The following is a 26,208-nucleotide window of genomic DNA, read 5'->3' as shown; positions in this document are numbered from 1 at the left end:
TCATATCATATCTCCTTGAATTGTGTTCTTAAAAGCCAAGTATACCTGATATTATCGTTCTATGGTTTTTTCTATGATGTTTCCTCAACCAAACATGATTATTTATGATTATTTATTATAGTTTCCATGGTTAATTCCTTCCAATTTCTCGTTACAGGTTCGTATTGTGTCGTCCTTCGTAATAGGAAGCCATTTTGTTTGACTTTGTCACATGAATAAAGTTAGAGTTATTCCCCTTTCCCCATTGAAAAAGCATACCCATGAGCATATACAAAATAACAATAAATAACATGTACAAGAATATTACATAAAATAAATAATCAGACGTTTTATTGATTATGGATTGTTTATCAGAAAGTCTTAATACATAGCAGGCCGGTTTAATAGCGTTTCTCGAAACCCCAGAAGTCGTCGTCGTCACTGTGGAAGAACTCCTCGGCGTTGAAGTTGTCTTCCTCTGTCTGGTCGTTGTAATAAATGGCGTTCTCGTCGTCTGATGGTGTGTCAGTAGGGTCAGTGGCGCCGTGGGTCATGGGCGGGTCATGTTACTGTATAGTTATCGTTAATTGGCTAATCACACGCTGTCACTCACTCACACTCGAGGTGAGGAGACGACCCAAGCTGTTTATAACACTGCTGGGCTAACCCTTATCAAAACACCAATTATCGAAATGAGGACTTGTCATACTGGTAAGCTTACTGTACCATTATGGAGAATAACTGTTGTTATAAACAATTAAGTGAATTCTTGAATGGTACCTGTAAGTTATACACAATGCGACATGCTCTCGGCCATTACGACATTAGCGTACGTGAAATGAAATCGGCAGCTTCAATTTGCATTTTTTACCCGCGGACATTACATGGAAGGTGGGTTTTTTCCCCAGATTTTTGTGTCAAAAAAGGGGTGCGGACATTACACAGATGCGGACATTACGTGGGTTTTTACGGTATCTTAAATCTTTGGTCCCTTACTTGATGATGAAAGCCATTCCAAAAGTACATTTTTGCAAGGATTACCTTTCAGATGCGGGATAACCTTGGAGTAACAGTGGACAATATGAACTCCCCATCTCCACCAGAACTTCTCCCACCTATACATCTGTATGCACCCTGGCTGTTTGAGGTAAATCAGTTTTCCTGAGACCTGTTATTTTAGTCTTGAATTTTAAGCTCCAAAGAACTGTAATTATATAGTGATATATACTTTTTTGTTTATCTAGTGTCTGACCCTGTCCAACAAGTACAAACGTGGCAAGTTGTTGGCGTACCAGCTCATGTGTCAGATGGTGGTGCAGCGCCACCCTGTATCATTGCCCTCTGAGCTTGTATCCCAGTTCTATCTGGCTCTCCATCAGGGCCTCACCTCCAATGACCAGGTAACACAGATTATCTCCCTTGTCAGATTTTTAACACAAGTCAGCTTTCTGTCATTTCTTTGCTTTAGACAGATTGTAAGTGTCGATTTCAGTCTTTTCAATTGATCTTTTGATATTTAATAAAAAAATTTTTTACTGCTGACTCATTACATTCTACTTATAATATATACTTCCACAGGACATCATCAATGTATTGGTTCGTAATGCTGGAGCCCGATTTTTCTCCATGCCTCTATTAGGGTCAACTCTGCTTGTTGGCAACTTTATCCATGCAGCCAGTGCAGTACTATCGGCTGTGGACATCACAGAGGTATGAATGAGGCTATTTGCATTTCTATACAGTATCTTCACACAAATGACTGAACTTTATAAATCTATTTGATATTAATCCCTCTCCTTAGTAGAATTGATGTATACATTATTGTTCATATGAATATGATGCTTCTGTTAAATTTCACATTTTTACTGAGGCTCCTATTCATGGTTCAATCACTGCCTTTCTCTCTTGGCTGTAGATTTCGACCACGTTTTGGCATTTCCTTATTTCTGTATAACAGAGGTATTCAGATTTCTTTTGTAGAATGTGTATACTAATTGATATAATAATTATTATATTGAAAGATTTTTATTTAGTTATGACATTTGATGAACTTTATTTGGTTTTTTGAACATCTGCAATCAAGTACTGCACAGTACCATGTATTGTTGGCAGATATGAATCAAATGTTATAGTAAAAAGAAAGTGTATTTTTGCTCTGACAGACTCCACGGACTGAGGCTGTGTCCGTTTTAGGAGCTCTTCTGTGTTTTCCAAACCATCTACAAGAGGTTCAGGTATTGCAGCATGCTGATCTTGCTGTTAAATGTTTACACCTGAACGAGTTTAAGGTGAGCTTCTATGTAAGCCTTTACATATGTTTAACTTTTCTTTAAGTGAGTATGAAGTGTGTTAAACTACAAAGGTGGTGTCCAGTGTAATGTCCTTTTACTGAATTGGTAAGGAGATATAGCTGTACAGAGTAGAAGAAATTTGATTTTAAAAGGTGTATGTTAAGACATTTTTTTGAAGTGAAGGGAACCAGTATAGGATAATTGAATATTTTTGTCTCTTGCATCTGCTAAGAATATTATGAAAAGTTATGATCAAGTTTCAAAGTAAACATCCTTTTCCTTTGAGATTTTTAAAATTTTTTTTGACTAGTAGATTAACAGTGTTTTATGAATTTTCCCTCAGGAACAAGTCATCAACACACTTCTGCGGACCGGGAAGAAAGAGCCAGCTGGACTGGCCCGGTAAGTTATAGGGTATGAAAGGGTCATTAGATTTTGCTGGTCTTTATGTTCTAGTTTCTTTTTTGAGCCACTCATTACATTTTTAGATCATTCTAGTTGTTGGTTTTTAACTCTGAGAGAATGATCCAACTTTATAGGGTTAGATTACAAGTCCAATTCATCAGCTAAAAAGGACAGACCTCCTAAATGTGAAGTTGTGGCTGACCTCCACTTGAGGTATTTATTTACTAGACTTAACATTTGCAGTGATCAAATTAGAATAACAGTTGAATTTTTGTTTAGGTGAAAATTGTATGTTACAGATGTGTTGCTGTCAGTACTATAGGTATATTTCTGTATGAGGAACTTAGCCACGGAACACTACACCCCAAACTCAACGAGGCTGTAACTGTCCTGCTTGGTGCTCTCAGGGTAGGTTTTGCTTGGCAATCTCTAGGATAATGTATTTCCACCAATTTTCGGCAAAGAAGATCACAATAGTTTAAAACTGCAATTTTTGAGTTGAGAACCATTGGTATAATGTTATAGATCCATTATTTTGATACATTGAATAACTAGAAATTGTGGGTAGGAAATAAATCTTTCTTGTCGACTTGTAATAATAGTCATTATATCATGACAAGCTTTTAAGTGACATAAACAGCAAAAAATAGACATTTATTCTACAGAAAAAAAGCTGATGGATAACAGAATTTTTTGTTTTGTTAACTGTTGGGTACTGTACCATCAAGTCTTTACCTGATCAGACTGTTGGTTTGCATAGAAGCGAAGTTATTCATGTCTTATAGGGACTTTGTTGACCTTATTCTTCTTCATTACCCTCAGACCAGAGTGTTGAAACCGGGCAAGATAACTACTCAAAGGTTTTGCAAAGTTATCAAGCTAGTATTCTGTTCTCCATTTAAATCTAAACCTTTTTTCTATTGCCATGGCTCAGGTACACATTTTAGTTGGATGGAGCATGACTATAAAAGAACATGCAGGATAATTACCTGAAACTTTGTTCACTATCATTTTATCACTATGGTGATACCTTTTACAGTGGAGGAGCTATCATTTTTCATTGTTACCATTGAAACAGATTAGAAATATATAGAAAAAAATTGCATTTCACAATTTCCAGAGCATGTCTACAAAATTGTTTTAAGAACTACCTGAAACTTTGTACAAGCTAGTGCTATCTTGTTGTGTTTTACTACTGGAGGAATTTTCATGTTGGGTATTTTCATTTTTCCATTGTCTTTCAATACATAGTATTAATCATTGACAAAGTTTTTAAGTTTTTATAAGTAGCCCTGATATTAATATTTATCCAATAATGAATTATATAACGAAGGTTATTATGTTATCATTTTATTTACTGATGATACAAAAGCTACCCAAAAACATCCGCAATGAAAGATGATCTACTTCAAAATATCAGTAACAGTGGCGGAGTGGGGTTAACACTCGTTATAGTTATATTGTACTTTAACCAGCAGGGCATGGGCAAATAATGTATTTTGTCACCAGTTGAAAGACATCGATTACTTCCCCTGTTTGTACATGTCGTAATTTCTCTTACAGCCTTTGTGGGAAAAATACCAACAATTCAGTCATGCACATTTTTGAAGCATTGTTGAATCAATATATTTCAGTGTGTAAATCGGATGGTTTCCAAGCTTGCATCAGACATGTTGTGTATGCTGTGTGACCACTCCGACAAACTTCTCAGCTATGATCCGGCTTTGCCTAAACGTATTATAGAGGTAAACATGCTCATTATGAATATGTAGTAAAAGCTCTATTTTTACTTGAGTTATTTCTTAACAAGTCTTAATTTTGAGGAGGGGTGGTGGTAGGGGAAAAATGATATTTTTACTTAAATTATTTCTGAACAAGTCTCAATTTTGAGAAGGGGTGGTGAGAGGGAAGAAATGATTGAAAAAGCTGATATGGGATATATTAATACCAGGTATGTATCTTCAGCAATTCGTCTTTAGACAAATCCTCAATTATTTCATCACCTGAGTTCTGTACTTGCAGTCATCCTTTCAGAACATTGCCATACATAGACTGATATTGTTGCATTATAGATTAAGTCCAGTGATTATTCCACTGTAGATTCTTTCATTATTTTAGTCATTAAAAAGAGAGACCCAACAAGCTGTGAATTCAGTCTTCATGCTTTTATCTGAAACACTTGTCGTATTCTGATAAAAATTGTATATACATCTATAAGAATAATTTATGACTGATGTCAGAAAGTTTCTGTAACAGTGTTTGCAATCTTTTAGGTCATAGCAGCTACAGTATCAACACTCATACCAGTATCAAAAGGAACAAACTCAGAGGAGGAGAAAAAGGTGAATATCTTTCAATTTTTTGTTGATCTATTTCTGGTTTCTGTCTAGACCTAGAAAACTGATAACAACTCATGTTACTTTCTTATACTAAAAGGAGATACCTATTAGAGATTCATTTTCTTATCTTTACGATCTCATCTTATCTTATCATAATCAACATTTATTAATACAGTTGTAATTTCAATAATCATGATTTATCTGTTAAGTTCGTGAATGGTCACTTAATTATCTTAATTTGAGTGTATTTCTGCATTCTTTTGATTAGTTTTAATTTTCTTGCAGAAACTCGCTTTAATTGCATGCTTAATTTGAAAGTCCTGTGTTTGAATTCTCATGGATAAAAACAGTTTTTTCTGAAATTGTTCCATGAAAAGACACATTCAGTTTCATTTTTTTTCTCTTCAAATTTTATTGTGTATTTGATATCACTCTCACTCTGTAGGGTTCTAGAAAAAGTTTGGAGAACTTAAAAAACATATGATTTTGTTGTATGATGAAAGGATGATGTAAGTATGGATATTGCTACATATCTGTTACATTGTCCTAATTAGTAACTGAAGTCGGGTCTTGTTTGTCAAAATGATGATAAATGTGGTTATAGGCTCCACCAATATTTGATTCTCTCTAGAAAATTTCAGAAATATAATTGAGTGGGAAGGAGGCCCTTCAATTTTTCTCTTTGTAAGTGTTTATTTTATGAAGTATTTTAGAACCTTACTTCCCTTTAAAGTTATAAAATTACAGTCGTTACCTCTTGTCCATGGTGTTGATTAAATGCTGAATATTTCCTTAGTGTCATCCATGTTACAATGTGATATTGATGGTTCCCATGTTGACAGCTAGAAAAAATTGAATCAAACATTGCAAGGCCTATTTTTAGTTCTATGTAGCACTTCAATTTATGAAGCATCATTTTTGTTATATACTCATATTGAAATTTTTTGTTATAATATGACAGCAATTTGTTGTCATTTGAAAAAAGATGCATTTTAATTGAAAAAAAAAGTTTTTTTACTGTAAATGGTGTTGTGTAAAACTTAATTTTTGAATTGTTTCAGCAATTAAATTGCACTAGCAAAATTGAAGTGCTACACAGTAGATTTTTTCAGTGTCTTATGGATAAGATTGTGTATGTGGCTGTAAAGATGTGGTGGTTTTAATTGATTTAAGTATTTGTGGGAGGGAAATCATTGCTAAGTTAGTGTTGGTTGTTGTTTAATGGTGAAGTGATAGCTAATTTGATTTTGGGACTTTGGTTACTTTTTTTTGTGGTTATTGATTTTTATTTTGGATATGTAAATGAACTGAAGTTTGTTTGAAGAAAATATTACATGAACTTCAATCAATGCATCTATGTCTCAATATTTGTTTTTTTAGAAAGAGTCAAATTATCTGATAAAAGTATACCTGAATAGTCCAATATTAAATGTTTCCATTGAGAATCGAAGAATAATGATATTGTAGAAAAACAAATGTACAGGTTGTCATAAAAGAAAATTTTTTGGAACAAAATTGTCTTTAAATATTTCCATGTGGTTAGTCACAATTTAAGGTGATACATTGAATTGCCTCATTGGATATGCATGTATATATAAAACATGATACACTTGCTGAATAAGACTCCTTTGTTGCCAGCTTATCATGTCAATGATGTTCTGCATGGCGGAGTGGTGTTTGCGGATGCCAATTCACCTGCTGCTCGAGACTACAGATACTGACAAGGGCTGCGTTTACAAAGTCTTTGAGGTCAGTAACACATTTCAGGCAGTATTCTCTACAAGTGTCTCCTGGCCCCACTTGTATAAAACATCTCAACTTGAGATTTCCCCAAGTGGAGATTTTCCTCAGCTGATATCTCCTCAAAAACGGCTTGTGTAAAATTTTCTCAAGGAACAGGAGGAAGGCATCGGCTAGGATGTCCTGAAATTCCTTGAGGAATTTTCATACAAGATATTTTCAAGGAGATATTAGCTGAGGAAAATCTGGGCTTGAGGAAATCTCAAGTTGAGATGTTTTATACAAGTGGGGCCTGGTGTGCTATACTCAATAATTCTCTGATCAAAATTTATCCTGTAGAATATTAGATAGTAAAATTCAATACACAATGCTGTAAGACAAATAGTGTTATTATCAATTAACTTTTTTCAAAAAAAAAATAAGTTGACCAGGAAAAAATATTACATTTTGAAGTTAAAGTAATTAATTTATATACAATGTAATAATTAATCCACAGCATATCTTTGTGCAACATTATGACATGACTGGTCTGCTGTTCTTTGTAATAAAATTCATAACATAAATATTGTGACACATTTGTGATAACATTATTGTGACATCATAAATATACTACATTGCAGAATTGTTTTCATTTTCATATCCTGTTGGAATTTACTTTAATGTAACACTTGCCATAAGGCCATGATCAAACTATTGAACTTTTTAGATTTGATGTTATAGGTACTGAACACAGCAGTGCGGGGCCATACACAGGAGTCACTACTGCAGGCCAGACAACTCCTCGCTGGTATGATCCAGGATTCTGACTTTGAATACCTCAGGGATATGTCAGGCTTCCTTCGTAAGGCAAGCACAGATTCCCTCAGCTCTCAAACAGGAGTCTACTCTGGAGAACAAAACCAGGACAAAAATGCCAGCATGGAGCCTGTGGAACTAGCTGCTAGAACGGTAGCTTATCTGTTATCATTAAAATTAAAGATATAAAGATTGTTTTAGATGTTAATGGCAGAAGTTTTAGACAAAAAAAGGTACCTGTTTTATTTTGAAGCATATCATCTTTTACTTCCTGCATTGCAGTAACTCAAAGAATATATCAAATATATCAAAAACATGATTATCCCTGATTTTCTCTACCCCAATTATGATTACTTATTTTCACGAGTGGTTCAGAGCTTCTGATATGTTACAGTTACATGGTTGAGTAATCCATTAATTGTCTTGTTACAGTTGATTGGACACCTCGTGAACCATCTGTGCCATTTCCCAATGGGGGCAGGAGCAGCACGACTCAATAGCAACATACAGGAACACCATGACAATGAGCAGTGCGAGATAGACGACCTTAAACAGGAAATCTTCTTTGCCTCAAACATTCAGGTACACCTCATCACTGTTAAGAGATCTCTGAGATATCAAACTAGAATCAGTTAAGTGTAAACGAATGTTGTTACTTATCAGTGTAACATGTTGAATGACACTGTAAATAGTTAACTTGGGTATTACTAATTAAACTTTGCAAAGAAAACTTGATACTCTCATTCTATGTTCTTTACCTCAGATTTAATACACATGACTCTAAAGTCACTTTTTTTGTTTACCTTGCAGTTTTTTGTGCTGAATCAGAAAACATTGATATCCTTCATAGAGTTGCCTGCACAGGTAGGGAATCTTTCAATCTGTCAATAATTACATTGTATGTGTATAATGAAAAAAATATAATGTTGAGCTAAAATATTTCATGAATTTTAGTTTTTCCTGCTGAATATGGAAAGTACCTAAATTGATATATATATATATATATATATATATATATATAGATATAATTGATTTAAATTCAGTCACAAGGAAGTGAAAAGGACAGAGCTAGGTACATGTCAAGAATGAAGAGATAATGATATTTATATCAATAATTCATCTCTTCATTTTATGCTGTACCACTGATCTCAGAGTCAACTGCTTTGAACTTTATTCTCAACCTGCCAACCCACATCATAAAAAAATTACTACAATATTTCATGATTTTACATATGATTGGTATTTTTTGTGATCAGTTGGATGTGCCAGGTGGAGGAGTGACCGCTGGATTGACCACGGCCAGGAGTGTAGGACGTGTGTTACTGAGAGATCTGACCGGGAAGTATACATGGGAGAGTTCTGTACTCTATGCCCCACCCTGGTGTCAACAGGGCTCATCCACACACAGTAAGTCTTCTTCTGGTCAGTTTTCAATCTACATGTCAAGGTGTGTAATTAAAGTATGTAATAGGGTTTGGAAAGAAACATATTTTATGTATGGGAGAGTAAAAATACATTTTGTACTTCAGTAAAAATGCATTTTGTACATTACTTCTAGAGAAGGATGAAATATGAGTTTTATTAATTTCAGATGCGAAAGTACTATTGGATTTACTGAATGATGGAAGCTTGGAGCCTCTCATTATTCAGGAAGACCTAGAGTCTCTGCCTCTACCAACCAGCACAACAGTGGAACGCCTTGTCAATGAGATTCCTCACTACAGTTCTACATCTGCTGGTCAGGACAACCTCAATGATGTAAGATCTGGCAGCATTGCTTCCCTTGATGTTGGTTTGATATGATGGAAATGTCTACAAAGTTTGAAACATAATTTTTTTTTTTTAATTCTTAAAAAAAATGAAAATAATGAAACAAGACAATTTAAATGAAAATAAGAAAACAAAAACAGTTAGTAACAACCAGTCCTCCATAACGTTTATTAATAGAAAATAGGCATATATCTCACTTATCAAGGGGTACTGCAGATTATCATTACTGTAGAGACATGTAATTTAATCCCTATTAACTAGCCCAAATTTGGATTTGGATTGGGGGAGGGGGGTGGGGGGAATAACTATACAGTATGTTCTTTGAGAAAGCCTTCAAACTTTTGACTTGATTTGCTACAGATGTTGAGATACATTGGTTGTGCCAGTCCTGAATGTCTCCTCATCCCTGGTGTTGCCCTTAACTTGGAAGCACCAGCTCCCGAGGGATTCAGCGAGGATGCTGAGGCTAATATGACCCAGATGGTGATCAAACAAAAGGAGGCAGAACTCAATTTTTACAATCAGCACAAACGTGACACTAGGTAGGTAGACTTCTTGATTGGTGCTATAGGGGCGATGAATATATCCTCATAACATCAGCTTCAGCAAGTTTATTGTTTCAGGATTGAAATAGAAGTATATTTCAAGTCTGAAACAAAAAGTATATTTTAAAAATGTTTTAAAAAATTTTTACTGTGCAAAGAAATTTTGCTGTGGTGTAGAAGTTCGTCATCTATCAATTAACTTTAATATTAAAGACTACTACTTGAGAGCTAAACTGATATTAAATTGGGGAGGCCTAATGAGGACCACAATTGAACATGTTTCTAAAAATTGCTGCTTACAAAGTTTTACTTAATTTGTTGTGAATAAAGCATTCCTGTGGAGAGGCGATACTATTTGGTGAAAAACGTTCTTTACCCAAGACCAGAAATAATTTTGATTATTTTTGACACAACTTTTCTTGATTGACAGTCGCAGCCACAAAGGCTCTCATAGAATGTTTAATTTGTTATTCTTTGTAAATAATCTTTTACTGAATACAAAAGGATTTCCATACTTTGTAAAATCATGATGTACCAAAGATGGCGATATATGATACCCAGGAATGGTATACACATGCCAAGCTGGATATATAATAAGGATATGATAAATGTGATAGTGAGATGTTTACCGGTGAGTGATACATGTCCCTTATGTCATCAGTTTTACTATTTTCACTTTTGTATATTTTGTTTGATATTAGTATTTGTTGATTTAAATATTTATTTATTTTTGCTTTATTTTTCAAGCATCGTGGATTATATTTACTCTGACACTTCTTAACAATCTTTTATTATATCGCTGAAATTCAAATGTTTGCCTATGCAGTTGGACTTTGTTCTCTGTTGGAATGTAAGATAAAGCCTTAGATTTTATGGAAGAGCAAAAAAAAGATCTGGGATAAAATGGCAGAAATATTTAATGAAGTTCAACTGTATATATACTGAAAGGATGATGAAACGCAACTTCTGTACTTATAAAATATTTTGTATTGAATATACATAGAAGTATAAAAATAAAAGGAATATTAGGGCACCTTACCAAATTCCACAATAAATGTCAAAAATCCATAATCCATGACAAAATCTGGTACACCTAAATTACCAACATACCATGACTGTAGGAATGCATTCTTTTCCATTCAAACTGAACTAAATTATTTACTATCACCAAGATGTGTGATTGCCAAAGCCTTTGCAGTCATTAATTGTTTTTATAAATATGCCATGACTCTCCCAACTTTGGAGTTTAAAATTGACTAAAAGTTGGTTAGGTTTATGTCTAAATGCCACGCGAAGATTAATGACAGGTTGAGATCTGGATGTCCACGTGAAATTCAGAAATAGACTGTGGGAGACAAATTTATGCCCGTGTCGCCAGTACATTGGTTTGTCCCTGACACCTCGACATCAAGCTTTATATATGCGATGGTTGACGGCACATGTGCCCAGAGGTTTCCCAATGGGATGTAGGAGATCCATGCTCTTCATGAAGGAATCTTGATTCACATTATTTCACTCAGATAACCATCAACGCTGGGGAGTTTGCAAGAATTTGTAGTGACCTTTCTTGCGAACTCCATGCCATATAGAGATGCTATAGCTGTTCAGGGAGGGCACACACAATATTAGAGATCACTCTGACAACAGCTGTTATTTCAGCCTTGTGTACATTAGGGCACCCCTTATTCATGAGGGCTAAATGAAGTCCTCATTTTGAAAAAAATCTCATAAATGGAAGGTGCAGTATTTGAAGGTAACTTTTGCATTTTACATTTAGGCATATTGCTCATAAACATTATTTTATTAAACAGAAAAGTTGAAGTTGCATTTCTTTTTCCTCTTGGTATATTATAATTCATTAAAATAAAGTTATGCATTGACTAAAACAGTTGATACCTAACAAACTATTTGGATATGCATGAATATTGTATGTGGTTGTATTTAGGTCAAGTTTAGTTGAAGAAAACATATGTATATGCAAATTCCGCTTCATGAATATGCAAATTAGTTTTTGAATATGCATGAGCATCTTTAACAATTTTCCTCTTTGCTTTTTTTTTTATCAGACGAAAGGAAACATTAATTCAGTAAGTGCAAATAGATAAGCACATAAAACATGGCCAAGTGCCATTGGATCTACCAACCCATCAACTTATCTTTCTCTCACAGTATATATTTTTAGTTTACATGGCAGAAAGTGCCATGTGGGTTATGTTATGGAGTGGCGACCGTCTTCTTTAAAATATTTACCTTGCCTTGCAATAGGACCACTTCTCAAGGTCATATACAGCTGTACTTGTTTCATTTTTTTGAATGATAAAAAAAGAAAAAGAAATCCTTTCTGGTGGGAATTTTTGCTTTCTTTTCAATAATGATTATTTAGAACTATATGAACAGATCTCTAGAAGTAAGCTATTGAAACTTTAAATCTACATCCTTAATCGTCCTTTTTGTATTTCTTCCATGGTTTTGTAATCAAAAGCAGTGAGCAGTACAAGTCCCATGGGCCCTCTTGTTTTCCTCTCACATAATTTGCAATTATTTATTTAAACAAGAGTGATATGAACTTTGTTTTTGTTGTTTCCCTGTCATATTTTCTGTGCTGCCATCTTATTTACTTTTCGCATGACTGAATATTACTATGTTGCTGTTTTGTGTATTTGTGGTGGTGAACATATTGTTACATTATAGTTTGTGGAGACTTCTTGAAAGTCACCTGTAGCTACCTAAAAGATGTCAAAGAATTGTTTAATTCAGTGTCGGATTTGTTACTTGTAAATAACAGATTTGTGTCCATCGGTAGAAATCATCATGGACATGTCTTGTATTTTCTGTAAGACAAGTATAGCAGTTAGCAGATTCGTGGGTAGTATAACTACCAAATAGAACTATGCGATACTCGAAATAACTCGTTAATAGATAGAATTTCTGTGTGACAAGAATTTTCTGTAACTGAAGTTAACAAAATTTAAAATTTACTGGTGGTGAAAAGAATGAAAACCAGTGTTAATCTGGGTATTGTATGATCTGCTGTTGTATCAAATCTGTCTCCTCATAGTAGGTATAGCTCTGATTGATCTGTGTTGTTAGGTTTTGGTGTGTGTTGTTTTATTTCTGTAATCTTTTGGTTGCTGATGAGAAAGAATTAAGAGCTAGATTTTGGGAATTTGTGTTGCTAACAAAAATGTAACCAGAGAAAGAATTTTGGAGCAGGAATATTTATGAAGCTAGAAAATATTAACATTTACAAATACATCCATTGTATAAACTTTCTGGGTTTACAGGTGTATTCTTATATCCCATGTATACAGTTATTAATATCTATCCTTCAATATAACACAAGTCAGTACTGTTTATAATCATGGTTTGATATATTCAATTTATACATTGGTATACGAAATGACTGTCAGTTTTGATAATCTCAAAAGTTGATAAAATATCGGATGATTATTGAATCAAATTTATGATAAATACACCAAAACAGATTTTTGTAAGAATTTTTTGGCCAAAGATTTGGAAGAATGGAAATGGAAATTGTAAGTAAATGTTGTAGGTGTTGATATGTGTGAAGTATACCGTAAATGATGTCTTCATATAAACTAGAAAAGTGTAGATATCCCTTGTATACAACAGTATCTGTATGGATTTTACTTAACAATTTTATACACCAGCTAAATGATAGACATTACTTTAGGCTTGATTGAAATATTCTTATATTTGGCATCAACCTACCAATCCAAAAATAAACCATGAAATAAATTCAGAAAGTATAAATCCAACATTTATTTATTGTCATTATTGCAAGTATTGTTTCTGGAATCCTAGGTTTCTACTCTTCTGAATTTGCATATTAGTACTTTCAATACAAATTTCACATATATAAACGCTAATTACTTCTTACTCTTCAAACCTCTGATTTAAATGAATGACTACTTGGTATGATTTATGACCTGAGCCAAACAGAATTTAAATTTGGCACTGTTGTTTTTCAATATTTCTCTCTCATAAAAAAAGAGTATATATATATATTCCCTACCTACTGACCCAAGTTCTTTATGGATATGTTGATCAATGCCAATCAGAGAATATTTTAAGGATAGCCATAAAGGATTTTATCTGCAATTCAATTTCATTTAACAAGAAGAATGTTTTGTTTGCATAAAATCTCAAGTTAATATCTGAATCTCGTGTATTACCTGAGTATAAATGATTGTGTTATTGTAACATTGTGAATACTTGAATTAGGAATTATCAGAATGAATATTTGATTAGGAATTGTTCAAAAAGATATGGTTAATGTGAATTTTGTGGTGTGACATTTTGAGTAGGTCATCAGGAGCTCGACTTCCTCATAGCTTATGTTTAACTACAGCTTATAATACACTAACTGGCTCCAGTTTCCAGAACATTTCCTAACTTAGGAAAATTAAGTTTATTCATTGGGAAGTATCATTGGACTAAAAGGAAAATCCTGATTAAGGATATTTTCATGAAATTTAATGGAAAAATTTTTCATTGAGGACTTAAATTATGGAAAGGTAATGAAACTGGGGCCTGCTCTGTATCTCAGCATTTATCTGACAGTATTTATTTATCATCCTTGATATCTTATTTCTAGTTCCAACTTCTGTTTATTTGGAAAGATTTCAGTTAAATATCAATCTGTTTTTCATCATAATTCTCCTAAATACAATATGTGCTATTTCATAACATTAAAAACTCAATTTGTGAATGACCTTTTTTAAAAGCTTGTTTTGGTAAACTGATAATTGACAATTCTTTCAATGTTCATTGATTTATAAAAAACTAAATACATTTGTATTTTGTACATAAAACAGAAGTACATAGGCTAGCATGTTACTTGGGTTTTAACATGGCAGACATACAAAATCAAATTTTTCCTTTACTCATTCCGATGTTAATACTATGTGAAAAATTCTCATGCAATTCCAGCATTTTTCTGGTTCTGTATCTGATAATTACAATATGTAAACAGTAAAATACACGAATATTTAACCTTATAAGGATAAAATTACTGATGTAAACATGAAATCAGATTGTACAGGTTAAATTAAAACAGAATGTAAAAAGTAGCTCTGGGAATGCCTGATTTGCATGTTCTTTGTGGTAATAATCACTTTTTAATTGATACTGCTATTCATAACATAGTTTATGTTGAAATGTTGACTGACAAAGTAGATGATTTATCACAAATTATCATTCTGTAATTTGAATATTAGATAAAATCTATATGAGATTTGGTATATCTGTCCACAGCATGCTGGCCAAGTCCCAGATGCCCACCGAAATACAGGACCCAGTGTCGCCATTCCAGATCTGTCGTATGTTGGTCGACCAGCTGGGCTTACTGGCATGGGAGAAGAGGTACACCACAAATATTAAAAATATAGTGTCATGTTTATCTGTATGGTGATTAATATGAAGACTCTACTAAAATTGGAAATATATAACTGTAGTTTGAACAAGATTGAATTATCTTGAGAATTATCTTGACTACTTGATTTTGCCACCTTTAACCTTGACCTTTGATCTGTTCTAGGTGCCATTTTGATTTGTTGAAAAAGAGTGACAAATTACTACGGGAGATGAAGCACTTAGATAATCAAAAATGGTGAGTAACTAAGAAAGAGGAACTTTATGGGCTTTTTATGGGGAATTGTAGTGGTAACCAGTTAGATGAGACAGACTTAATAGTTTACACTTTTTCATAAATTCTACATGTTAAGCTGTTAACTAAGCTATCTTCTTTAAAACCTGCAGGATAAACATCATTTGGCAAATTTCCATGATTCAGAGAGAAAACTTTCAGTTGATAATAATGCTAAGATAAACTTCGTGGGGATAAATGGATAAAAAAAATAAAATTCATAATAGTAAATCCCAAAATAGTAAGTGATGTTTTGCTATGATTCAAAGGGCGTAAAAACGTGACAAATCTGCATACTCAGTGTAGGAGTGTTTACAGGTAAGGTGCAATGTCACACTTGCATGATGTCATATCACAGGTAGAATGCGGATTTATTGTCAATGATTGTAAATTGGTGCATATTTACAAAGAGTGATCTTCAACCGCTTTCAAATCAATACCAATGCACTATATCATCTTGAGCATTTCTCCAATAAGTTAATTTTTTCTTTATCTGTATATGTAAATTATTTTTTCTCTTCCATTATTAAGTGAGTGTCATATTGGGGCTTTAAATAATGGGTATTCCAGATTGAGGCGTGTTAATATACTATGTTTTATATCATGCTTTATTTCAGCCGAGAGACCCATAAGTTTGCAGTGATCTACGTAGCGGAAGGTCAGGAGGATAAAAACTCCATTCTTTCCAATTCGGGTGGCAGCAAAGCATTTGAGGAGTTTGTTTCTGGTCTTGGCTGGGAGGTGAGATATGAATGGCAAGAAAAAATTTATGTCAATTCTGATTTGATGATTTTGATGGTAAATGATACTTTTTCCAATCTTCCTTGAAAGAGTTGGCACGTAGGAATATTAAATTGTAGTCGGACTCACTTGTTTTCTTGCCTCATTGTGAGGTTCTTGGTGTTGTACTTATAAGATGAGAGGGTAGATTCTCACATAGTTAAATATTAGATCTTCATAACTGTTCACACATGTCAAGAATGTATTTTGGAAATTTTGTTTTTAAATTCAGATTTGACATTGAAGAACTTTGAATTTCTATTTTTGTTTAATAACTAGTCCACTAGTACAATATCATTCAGTCTGTAGGTGACCGTGTTGTAGACCAGTGATATATCTTATGATTATAACTCAATAAGCATCACATACATTTACCAACTTTTGCAGGAAATATCCTTTGTGATGTTGAGCATAAACATGATAAATCAATTCTCAGGCCCTTTTTTTTGTTAGTGTTATGGCCCTTTGTTCACCATTGGCCTCTTTTTTGTCTTGTGTATATTTTGTATGCTATTTCCCCAAAGATTGTTAAAGTTCTTGCATCATTTCCTATTGGGATTATTGGTTTTGTTACCTGGTACTGTAATTGAATCTTGCTTTACACTTAAAAGTAGAGTTATGGCCCTTACTTGATTACTTTCCTGTTTATCCTGATTTCCTCTCTATCTGTATAAGTTATACAGGAATGTTATCACTGGTATTGTTTTCTGTTAGATTGAGTTGGAGACACACCAGGGCTTTATTGGTGGTCTGCAGCAGAACAGGACAACAGGAGACACAGCTCCTTACTATGCCACCTCCTTGTGTGAGTGTATATTTCATGTGTCCACACGCATGCCATCAGGGACGGATGATGCCAGGCACATAAAGGTATGTGACACAAATATCTTGGTATCAAATCCACCAGGGATAATCTGAATTCTTGATTTAAAATTTTTTTTTTTTTTAATCAATCTTTAAAAGAAAAAGGGAAAATTAAAAAGTTTATATTAACAGTAAGTGTACATGTAATTAACTGTCTTGAACACATTTGGTGGCTGTTTCTCTTAGAAATAGCTGCCAACTGTATTATCTCACCTATATTTTCATTCTGTTTGTATATTGTTGATAGACCATTGATGCTTTGTGACAAAAACATATGAAATGATGGCCAAATATGTGATTTATGTTGTGTCAGATGCGCCATCTTGGAAATGATGAGGTACACATTGTATGGTCAGAACACTCGAGAGACTACAGGCGTGGAATCATACCCACTGAGTTTGGTGATGTCCTCATCATTATTTACCCTCTCTCTAATGGGCTCTATAGAGTCCAGATTAATAAGAAACCTGAAGTACGTATCACAAACCTTATTCAAATATCAGTTTTAAAAATATCACTTTAAATCCACACCTCTTATGAACTGTTAATTTTATCATAAGTACATGCTTGTTGTTCCTTCTGGTTCTGTGTTCATTTGCTTTCTTTCGTTCTTCAATGTCATTGAGTCACAGGTTTACAAGTGATTTGTTTTTGAAGAAGTTGAAAAGATGAAACTATCTCATTGGTATGGTATTGAAATCTAGCAGGAGTTTTTGGATATAGCCCCCGTAAACAAAATTCAGCAATGTTACTGATACTGGTAAATTAATTCTATTGGTTTGTTACAGATACCTTTCTTTGGTCCCATCTTTGATGGTGCAATATTGGATCGTAAAGTGTTACCTGGTCTAGTCCGAGCTACAGCAATCAATGCCAGTCGTGTCAAACGTAGTCTCATTCCCTTCTACCACTCCTTGTATCCTTAGTCACTGTTGTTACTCAGAGCGTTATTTTTAATCTCTACAATAAAAGTTGTCTTCATGTTTTCTCGGGAATTGTGGATAGACGTTCAGTCTGTTCTTCATAATTCATCTCTATAAAGAATTTAAATTTTTAGTATTCAAAGTACAAAAATTAATACAAGTTACTAATTCTCCTGTAATGTATGATTTTGCTGACCACAAGACTTTGTTTTGAAGAAGGATATTGTTGAAACTTTTACATTCATGATCAAGTTAATAAAAATTGTCAGATTAGTTGTATTCCTTGACTACCAAACCAGTTATGAAGAACGTGCCAAAAGTTTTAACATGGTGATCCAGCACCACATAGATCTAACCATGTTTGAGGACTTCTCAGCTAGTGTCTTCTCACCTGTGCTGCCTCCAAACTCCACTAGTAAGTTCACTTTCACATCACTTCTCTGCAATTATACATTTATTCCTAATGACACCATGACCTTCAATTTCATCAGTTTTTAAAGTGGTTTGAATTGTTTTAACAGTTCGTCTTATACCGACACTCCATTTTAAATTGTTTAGTATTAACAAGATATGATAATGAGACCACTCTGATTGTTTGGGTATTTGGGAGTCTGTTTGGTTGTTTAAGAGACCAAAATCTGTCATCATTGAAAGTTTCCTTTTTGCCTGAAAGTTTCAGACCAGAGCCTTGATCTGCCCCCCAGTGCTAGTTCTAACTCTCTGGAGCTGACCCAACAGGCTGGACCAGAGCAGGTGTCGCCACCTAGTGGTCGCCAGAGCAGAGGTAGGAAAGCTCAGTCAGCCCTCTGGCACAAAGGACGAGACAACCTAATTTTCTTTTGAGCTGTCATTGTTGGCAAGGTTTTTATTGTGCGAAAGTCGGTGTTGGTGTGTCCGTTGCTGTGCATGTTTTGTAACGGCTGCATTATTAAATTGTTAACATGCCTTGGCAGTCTATTCACACATTTTCCCCACACATTTTATAAATAACGCTAGTCAGTTTTATCTGTATTTTATCTGTAGAGTAACAAAGCGTAATTTTTCTCTTATAAAAGGTAAAAGGACGACATTTTCAAAAATGTCATTCTGTACAAAAATTGATTAAGCTATGAATTCATTTGTTGATAAATTGTGCTTGGTGTGGTTAACTGTGAAACATGCTGTGCTTGTATTTGATGAGTTTACAGTTCATAAAACTTTGCTTCTTATTTTTGGGGAAAAACTGAGAAATTCAGATTTATTTTTATTGCTTTACCCATTGTTTCTCTCTTGTTTTTCTTTGTCACTACAGATTGCTACTTAGGGTGGGGGAAAGGGCTATGAAATACTCTCTGTTTATAATTCAGGATTAGAAAAGAATACTGGCATGAAATTTGGTGTACACTTCATATTTTTTCATTCAGATGCATTTTATCTTACAAGTGAAACACATTGAAATACGGTCACATGGTCAGGAAAATAGGAGTTTAGATAGTGTAGAAATTTAGTTTACCCATTCTCACTTGTTTGCAAGTATGTCTTACCATTTAAAGACTTGGTATCCACATTCATGAGGTTGTGTTTTAAGCTTGTTGTAGAAATGACAATTTTGCATATTTCCAAGTGAGTTAAAGGAGCAGTGTACTAAGTGAAAGTCAAAGAATTTTTTTTTTTGCAAAATTTTACCAAAATTATTAAGAAAACTATCCCAGAATTAATTGTTTCCATTTGCCTTTCAAATATTGCTGGAAAGGATAAAAAAAAAAAAAAGGGAGAGAAGTAATGACAGCTGAGATGAATTTCAGTTACATGCTGTTTTCTTTCCTGCAAAATCAAAATTTATTAGAAGGAACTATCTAATTGTAACTTCAAGGAGTGGACAAGCAGAAAATGATTCACAGTTGATTATCAAGTCTCAATAAATGTATTTCTGAATGCTTTGTGTATTGTATACTCTGATGTGAAAATCTGGGAGTCCACTTTTGGCCTTTGTTATTATTGACATGTTAAGCCCTTTACACTTAGCTGTTATACCTCAATCAAGTGACTTTTGCAGAAGTCAGATTCATCTATAAATAGTTGTTGTAAACATGGCCTTATGAAAGACATTCACCCATTTTCGACACAAGGTATACAGTTTGAAGCATTATAGCTAACTAGTCTAATCAACTAATATAGTATACACCCTTCTCTTGTGTAACATCATATCTTATATCACTTATTTTATAGTTACATTTTTCTTTTTATTATACAAATATTTGTATCTGTATATATATTGTATATAATTTTTAAATACAAATCTTTCTCCATTAACTCGAAGGAATCTCTTTATAATGAATGTAGATTTGTTTGAGCTCCAATATCATCTGTCTTTATTGTGAATTGAGATGCTTGAAGAGAGGATTAAAAAGTGGGATATTAAATTATTATCTCCGTGAAATATGAACAAGTTCAAGAAACAATAGTTTGTAAAGAATAGTAAAAAAAGTCCTTGAAATAATGAAATACAAAATAAGTGACAATGAGAACTGCAAAAGTTGTGCTTTGTTGTGAAATACATTTAAAATGTGTACAGATCAATTTATTTATAAATCAGAGTAAAGATGTCGATAAATGTGGAATTCAACTTAGGAATCAATGGAAGAATGTTGCTGCAGAGAGCAATGAGGTTTAATGCATGAGATTTAAACATGGGATATACTTCCAAAGGAAACATGTTTGTGTGTGCACACATGTACCTTATGTAGTAGACTGCACTTACATGATAGAATGAAGCTTTGTACGTTTTAATGTGAATGTATCATCTTATGAATGCATCTTTATGTATGTTCACAAATTTAAGGACCAGATACAGGTAATAACAATTTTAAAAAAAAAAAAGATGTTGATTCAGCAAAAGTATGTTTTCTCATTTAACAATGGCAACTTTACTTATATTAGTAGATCTGGTTGTTTTAGTTGTGTTTGACAAGCAAAATTCCAATAATGCCAGATATGTGTACAAGTCAGAGTGCTGAGTGTATATGTGTGTGATGTCATTGTATATTGTAACCATGGTGAAATGGGAGGCTGGTCCCTCCCCAAGTAGTTATCAATAAACAGTTACATGTCCCCCAGATCACTTTGTCATTCATTTACTTAACCATAGCATTTTGATGTCCCATTTGTCCAAAATGTTTCTGGGAATTATGAAGTGATTTATGAACGACAAATGGATGAATGAATGTTGTGTAATAGTTGCTGTTCTCATATGATCCCTGAATCAGATAAAATTCCTTTTGTAATTACACTGTTTGCATTTTCTGCATTCAAAAAAAGCAAAAAACAAAACAGAAAAAAAGACAACAAAAACAGAGGATTTTATTGTCACAAATTTTTGCAAAGAGGTACCAGGTCATTTATATTACATGGAGATACAATGGAAGTGGTGCATCTCTTTTGTATTTTAGTTGTCCAGTTCCCTCAATATAACTCTTTACCGGGGAAAGTGATCCTTCGTCGGGTCGGACAGCGCCAGTCAGCCGTGGACACACTTTAGGTACTACACAATGGAATGTCCACTTGTTGACCTGTGTGTGACAGCCCTCTATCCCTCATAACTAACATAAAAAGTAACATGTATGAATGACCACTGCTCTCTGTAATAAATTGTATGTAAACCCAAGAAATATCACTTGTTACAAATGGTTCTCGTTTCCAAAAGTAAGCTTCAATGAGAATCCTTCCAAAATTGTTCATGACAATTAATATTTTATTGTTTTTCATGGGATGTATGCAAGTATTTATGGATGAAAAGAGTTAGAATGACAAAAGAGAAATTTATGTTTTTTATTCAATATAGTATGGGAAATAACTCTTAAGGTAAGGTACAAGTACCAAGTGTCAAAGGTTACACCTCAAGAGGATTATGGGTGATATCAATGTATACAAGCTTAACTGATGGTTGACTGATATCATTAGCACTGGATCCAAGTACTAAACCATAACAAACACATGCAATTTTGAAAATGTATCAGAGATGTGTTGATATAATGATGGAGAAATTTCATGAGCATGGTATAGTGACCGCAGAATAAGGAGCGATGACCAGTACGTTGTGTACGAAGACATTCTCGGTGTGTAATACCTCCTATTGACCACTATAAGTCCAGCCTTCAGCCTGGGGTGAGTTCTGGATATTGTCTGTGGGTGTAACTGACACGGAAGACCAGTTGTAGATATTTTTCTCACTCTTCTCAAGGGACCTGTATACTATATTTAGACAATTACCACCACAATAAATTTTGTTGGAATGAAGGAAATTATCGCTACAAATCTTCATTACAAAGTAAATTGAATATGAGATAAAAAATACTCAGTTGAGTTTTTAACTCGGATGTAAAGTGCAATTCTGTGCGATCTGGATTGTACTTGAGAAGAAGTCAAGTATGGAAGTGGGGATCTTGTCTAAATATGGTATATAGGGTACAGGAGGGATACAAAAATTTTATGTTTGTACACATGCTCCTGAAGAGGGAACTTGCTGCATGGAAAAATTTGCCGTTGTCTTTTTAGTAATGCAGTAGAATATCGTTTAATAGTTCACATGTAGTATGGGGTTTTATAGCATAGAAGTATTCATGTCTACTTTGTAGTAGTTTTGCTGTGTATGAAGCAGTATTTTTAAGTAAAAAAAAGTTGCTGAAAAAACATGTTCAGAATGACAGCAACAATATGAAGCAGTACTTTTCTTAAAAATGTTATTTTTTTCAGTTGTTTGGATAAACAAAAGAACTGTGATAAAACACATGGATAAACAGAGTAGTATTAGTAGTAGTAGAAAATCTGTAATTTAGTGGATTGACAATGTTTTGTTGGTACATGTATGCTACTTTTATCCTGTCAGAAGACCAGGGCGAATACATATAGGTCTCTGTCTCAAAGTAGAGTAATGGGCTTCTTACAAGATAATAAAACAGCATTTGTTAGTATTTCTACAGAAATTGCAATGGTTGGGATGGGCTTATTACCAGGCACGGGCTTATCGGTGGATAAATACAGTAGTATTAAAATTCTAGAAGGAAAATGAATGAGAAACCAATAAGAAATATGGACTGCAAAACTCCACAGCAGTGATTGATGAACTAAAAGGTTATAGGTTCAATTGATTTATCAATATTTTGCTCTGGTTTTATGTGTGTGTGTGTGTGTGGGGGGGGGGGGGTTCAAAATCTATTCAAGAACCTGATCTGGGATCCCTGTATGTGAAAAAGTTGGAATCAATCCCTTTGTTATATGGGAAAGTTGTAATCCACCCTTTGATAGGGGGAAGTTGTAATTCATCCCTTTATAGGGGAAAGTCATAATCCATCCTTGGATTAGGGAAAGTTGTGGTCTGGATGAACATTCTTTTGAATGGGTTTCCACAATATTCAAGTTTTGAATCTTGGAAAAGTTTCCTTTTATCACATTTTCTGAAAATAACATGATTGAAATTCTTTAATCAATTTTTTTTTTAGTTTTAGGTTAAGATCTTTGACTTCTGAATGTTATGCCTTGCTTGATTTGATAAGTATTTGTGGCTTGTTAAGGTCATTTTCTGAAAATATTTGAAGGATATTTGTAATTGTAATTATTACGAGCTTCATCTCTCAGAGATGCTTGCTTGATACTTGAGACTTGATCATAGTGTTGTACGTTGAAGTTGGTATGGTAACATTTAAGGGTTTATGTACTATTTATTAATAATCAATAATGACGAGTTCATTCTTTATCATTATTCAGTCATTTCATCAGTCATTCAGTAAATACGGTTTGTTCATTTACAATCCAGGGTCAGGAAGTGAAACATTTCATTTCATAAAACTTAGTTTCTATAAAACATGTTTTTGAACCTGTCTCACCCAGCCATATTAGACAGTGTATCTGTCTGTTAGATCAGTAATAAAGACAGAATGTAATTTGATTGATAAAAATGACAAGAACAATAAAAATAATGCTATCCCTTCTGATGAGTGTCTCACTTGACTTAAAAAAGAAAAGTAAATGAAAAGATCCTCGTTACCCCTTTCCCTTTGATCCCTCCATTAAATTCCAACCACCCACCCAAACTCAATTGCCTCTCTGATATGCCTTAAAGATCCCCCTCCTCATCCTACCAATACCAGGGTAGGGTAAAATGTTTGATGCCAACAACATTTTACCAAGGTAATATTTGCTATTATGCCATTGCATGTTGTTATTATCTAGGCTGCTGGTTTCTAAAATGATGTTCTGTTTCAATATTTATAATTTTTTGTCTGCTCGTAAATTATGGCAGACATTTTTTAGTGGGACACTAAGGTTATTTGAGTTCTACTACACTGCATGTTTTAATTCTGAGCAAAAAGATTTTTATTCCTTATTTTTTACAAAAATAAATGTATTTTATGATATTCCAGTAAATATGTATTGATGCAAAATTCCTTTCAGTGCTTTGAATTTGAATTTAATTTAATTTGCTGTCGTTGCTGTTTTATTGAAGTGGGACATCCATCTTAACATTATCACAGATATATTCATGATCATTTAAATATTGCACATTACGCTAATGTACGTCAAAAATGTATCGTAATCCTTTGGGGGCCCAAACAGGTGAATTATGAGATTTTGATTAAAAAAGAAATGATTGAATCATTTCAGTGTTGATTTGTTAAAACTTGTTTAGATATAGACCCCAATGTTGAAGCTGTGAGTGTATTTTGTTACACAAAATGAAAACAACAGACAATACAATGTGATAGAACATTTTCTTATTTGATATGGACAAAAAATGAAATTCAGCACAACATTGAAATACATCATAGGAGCATTTCATGATACCAAATTGTGCTTAAATTTGCATTTTCTCATTTTATTATTTTTAACAGTTTGAGAAAATGTCATGGAAAAAGACTGAAAATACCATTGTACATAGTGTAAACTTGTTCATCAGAATATTTTTTTCATGTTTTCATCTTCATCAAATTCTATATATTTATCCTAAAATGAGTCAAGGTAGCCAACACATAAATTTTGAGAGAAAAGCAGTGGGCAGGATTAACAGGAAATGAAATACTTTTGGTACATATATTATTTGTGTTGATAAGGGTGAATGGATCACCAAGCATTGGCTAATCGTTGATAGGTATTATATAAAAATCTGGTGAATGTTGCACTTAATCTGAGGAATATATCAAGTTAGTATTTATTTAAATAATGAGTCGACAAGGCAAATTGGAGTCAGAAATAGTGATCAGAAATGGTTTGTCATAAAATATTTCAAAATCTTTTCAGGTTTGTTAATTACACCGACTATAGCTGGCCATGAGGATTCAATATTTTAACATGAAAGTAGAATAAAACAAAAGATGTTTTTAACAAGTTATTTTCAATCAATATAACTCCAAAAATGTAGCCCCGTTATAGCAGGTTTGAAAATCAAAATAGTATAAGACGTTAAAGCATAGCAGTTATTGCTACTTTTTATTATTGGTCAAAGCCGAGGAAGGAGTAGGAGTTTGTCAATGTTGAGTTGAGTCTCGCTTCGTATGCGCTGTAGTTTAATGTGAAGAAAAAAGAAAAGAAAAACTAATGAAACCTTCATGTTTTTTCAAAAAAAAGTTTTGATAGAGGTTCTTACAAAACTTGTTACCTGAAAACAATAGTTCAATGTTCCTTATAACATTTCAAATCTTTATTATAGTCTTCATGTGTCTTCTTGTGTTAAATATTTTTTTCACTTAGATCAAAATAAAAAAAAAATTAAAGTCATCCATTCTAATACACTCTTTTCCCAATAATTCTTCTTGTTAATGATGTCACTTTAAACTGCTTCACCATCCAAAAACTACAAAAAAAAATTGCTATGTATATATGCCATATTTTCCTGTAAGATATGGTTTACTTGTTTAGGAAGTGAAAAAATGTCAAGGGTTTTTGATGATGTAAATTTGCATTGTTTATTAAAAAAGTTGAAGGGGAAATAAAAAAAACTTTTTCAATTCACCATATCTTGTGATTTTTGATAAAGAGTTTTTTTTTCTTTATTTTTATGCAAATCCACCACTAAATAATACATTTTGTCTCCTTTTATAAAAAATAATATTAATATTCCTTGTGCACATGAACTTT

The 26,208-nt window shown here is 33.4% G+C and overlaps 1 protein-coding gene across 1 annotated transcript in view; it reads left to right on the top strand.

Annotated features, from left to right (window-relative positions):
• Positions 1-775: 775 nt before the first annotated feature.
• LOC132558397 (ral GTPase-activating protein subunit alpha-1-like) overlaps positions 776-26,208 on the top strand; it is a 36,728-nt gene continuing 11,295 nt past the window's right edge. Inside the window, exons 1-25 of the mRNA XM_060222950.1 lie at positions 776-808; positions 1,028-1,126; positions 1,224-1,379; positions 1,558-1,689; positions 2,142-2,267; positions 2,614-2,672; positions 2,975-3,083; positions 4,310-4,420; positions 4,949-5,017; positions 6,653-6,763; positions 7,475-7,702; positions 7,982-8,131; positions 8,360-8,413; positions 8,806-8,956; positions 9,141-9,307; positions 9,680-9,861; positions 11,931-11,951; positions 15,142-15,249; positions 15,425-15,496; positions 16,150-16,273; positions 17,027-17,182; positions 17,490-17,648; positions 17,965-18,092; positions 18,399-18,514; positions 18,773-18,883. Coding sequence (XP_060078933.1) covers positions 776-808; positions 1,028-1,126; positions 1,224-1,379; positions 1,558-1,689; positions 2,142-2,267; positions 2,614-2,672; positions 2,975-3,083; positions 4,310-4,420; positions 4,949-5,017; positions 6,653-6,763; positions 7,475-7,702; positions 7,982-8,131; positions 8,360-8,413; positions 8,806-8,956; positions 9,141-9,307; positions 9,680-9,861; positions 11,931-11,951; positions 15,142-15,249; positions 15,425-15,496; positions 16,150-16,273; positions 17,027-17,182; positions 17,490-17,648; positions 17,965-18,092; positions 18,399-18,514; positions 18,773-18,883 — 2,932 coding nt within the window. The remainder of the gene's footprint in view (positions 809-1,027; positions 1,127-1,223; positions 1,380-1,557; positions 1,690-2,141; positions 2,268-2,613; positions 2,673-2,974; positions 3,084-4,309; positions 4,421-4,948; positions 5,018-6,652; positions 6,764-7,474; positions 7,703-7,981; positions 8,132-8,359; positions 8,414-8,805; positions 8,957-9,140; positions 9,308-9,679; positions 9,862-11,930; positions 11,952-15,141; positions 15,250-15,424; positions 15,497-16,149; positions 16,274-17,026; positions 17,183-17,489; positions 17,649-17,964; positions 18,093-18,398; positions 18,515-18,772; positions 18,884-26,208) is intronic.

This window comes from Ylistrum balloti, unplaced genomic scaffold (assembly GCF_031769215.1).
Source record: "Ylistrum balloti isolate Yb309-2 unplaced genomic scaffold, AGI_CSIRO_Ybal_v1 Utg370788, whole genome shotgun sequence".
In the NCBI taxonomy this organism is placed as follows: Eukaryota; Metazoa; Mollusca; class Bivalvia; order Pectinida; family Pectinidae; genus Ylistrum; species Ylistrum balloti.
The sequence above is the reverse complement of the archived record's forward strand: the minus strand, read 5'-3'. Positions and strand labels throughout refer to the sequence as shown.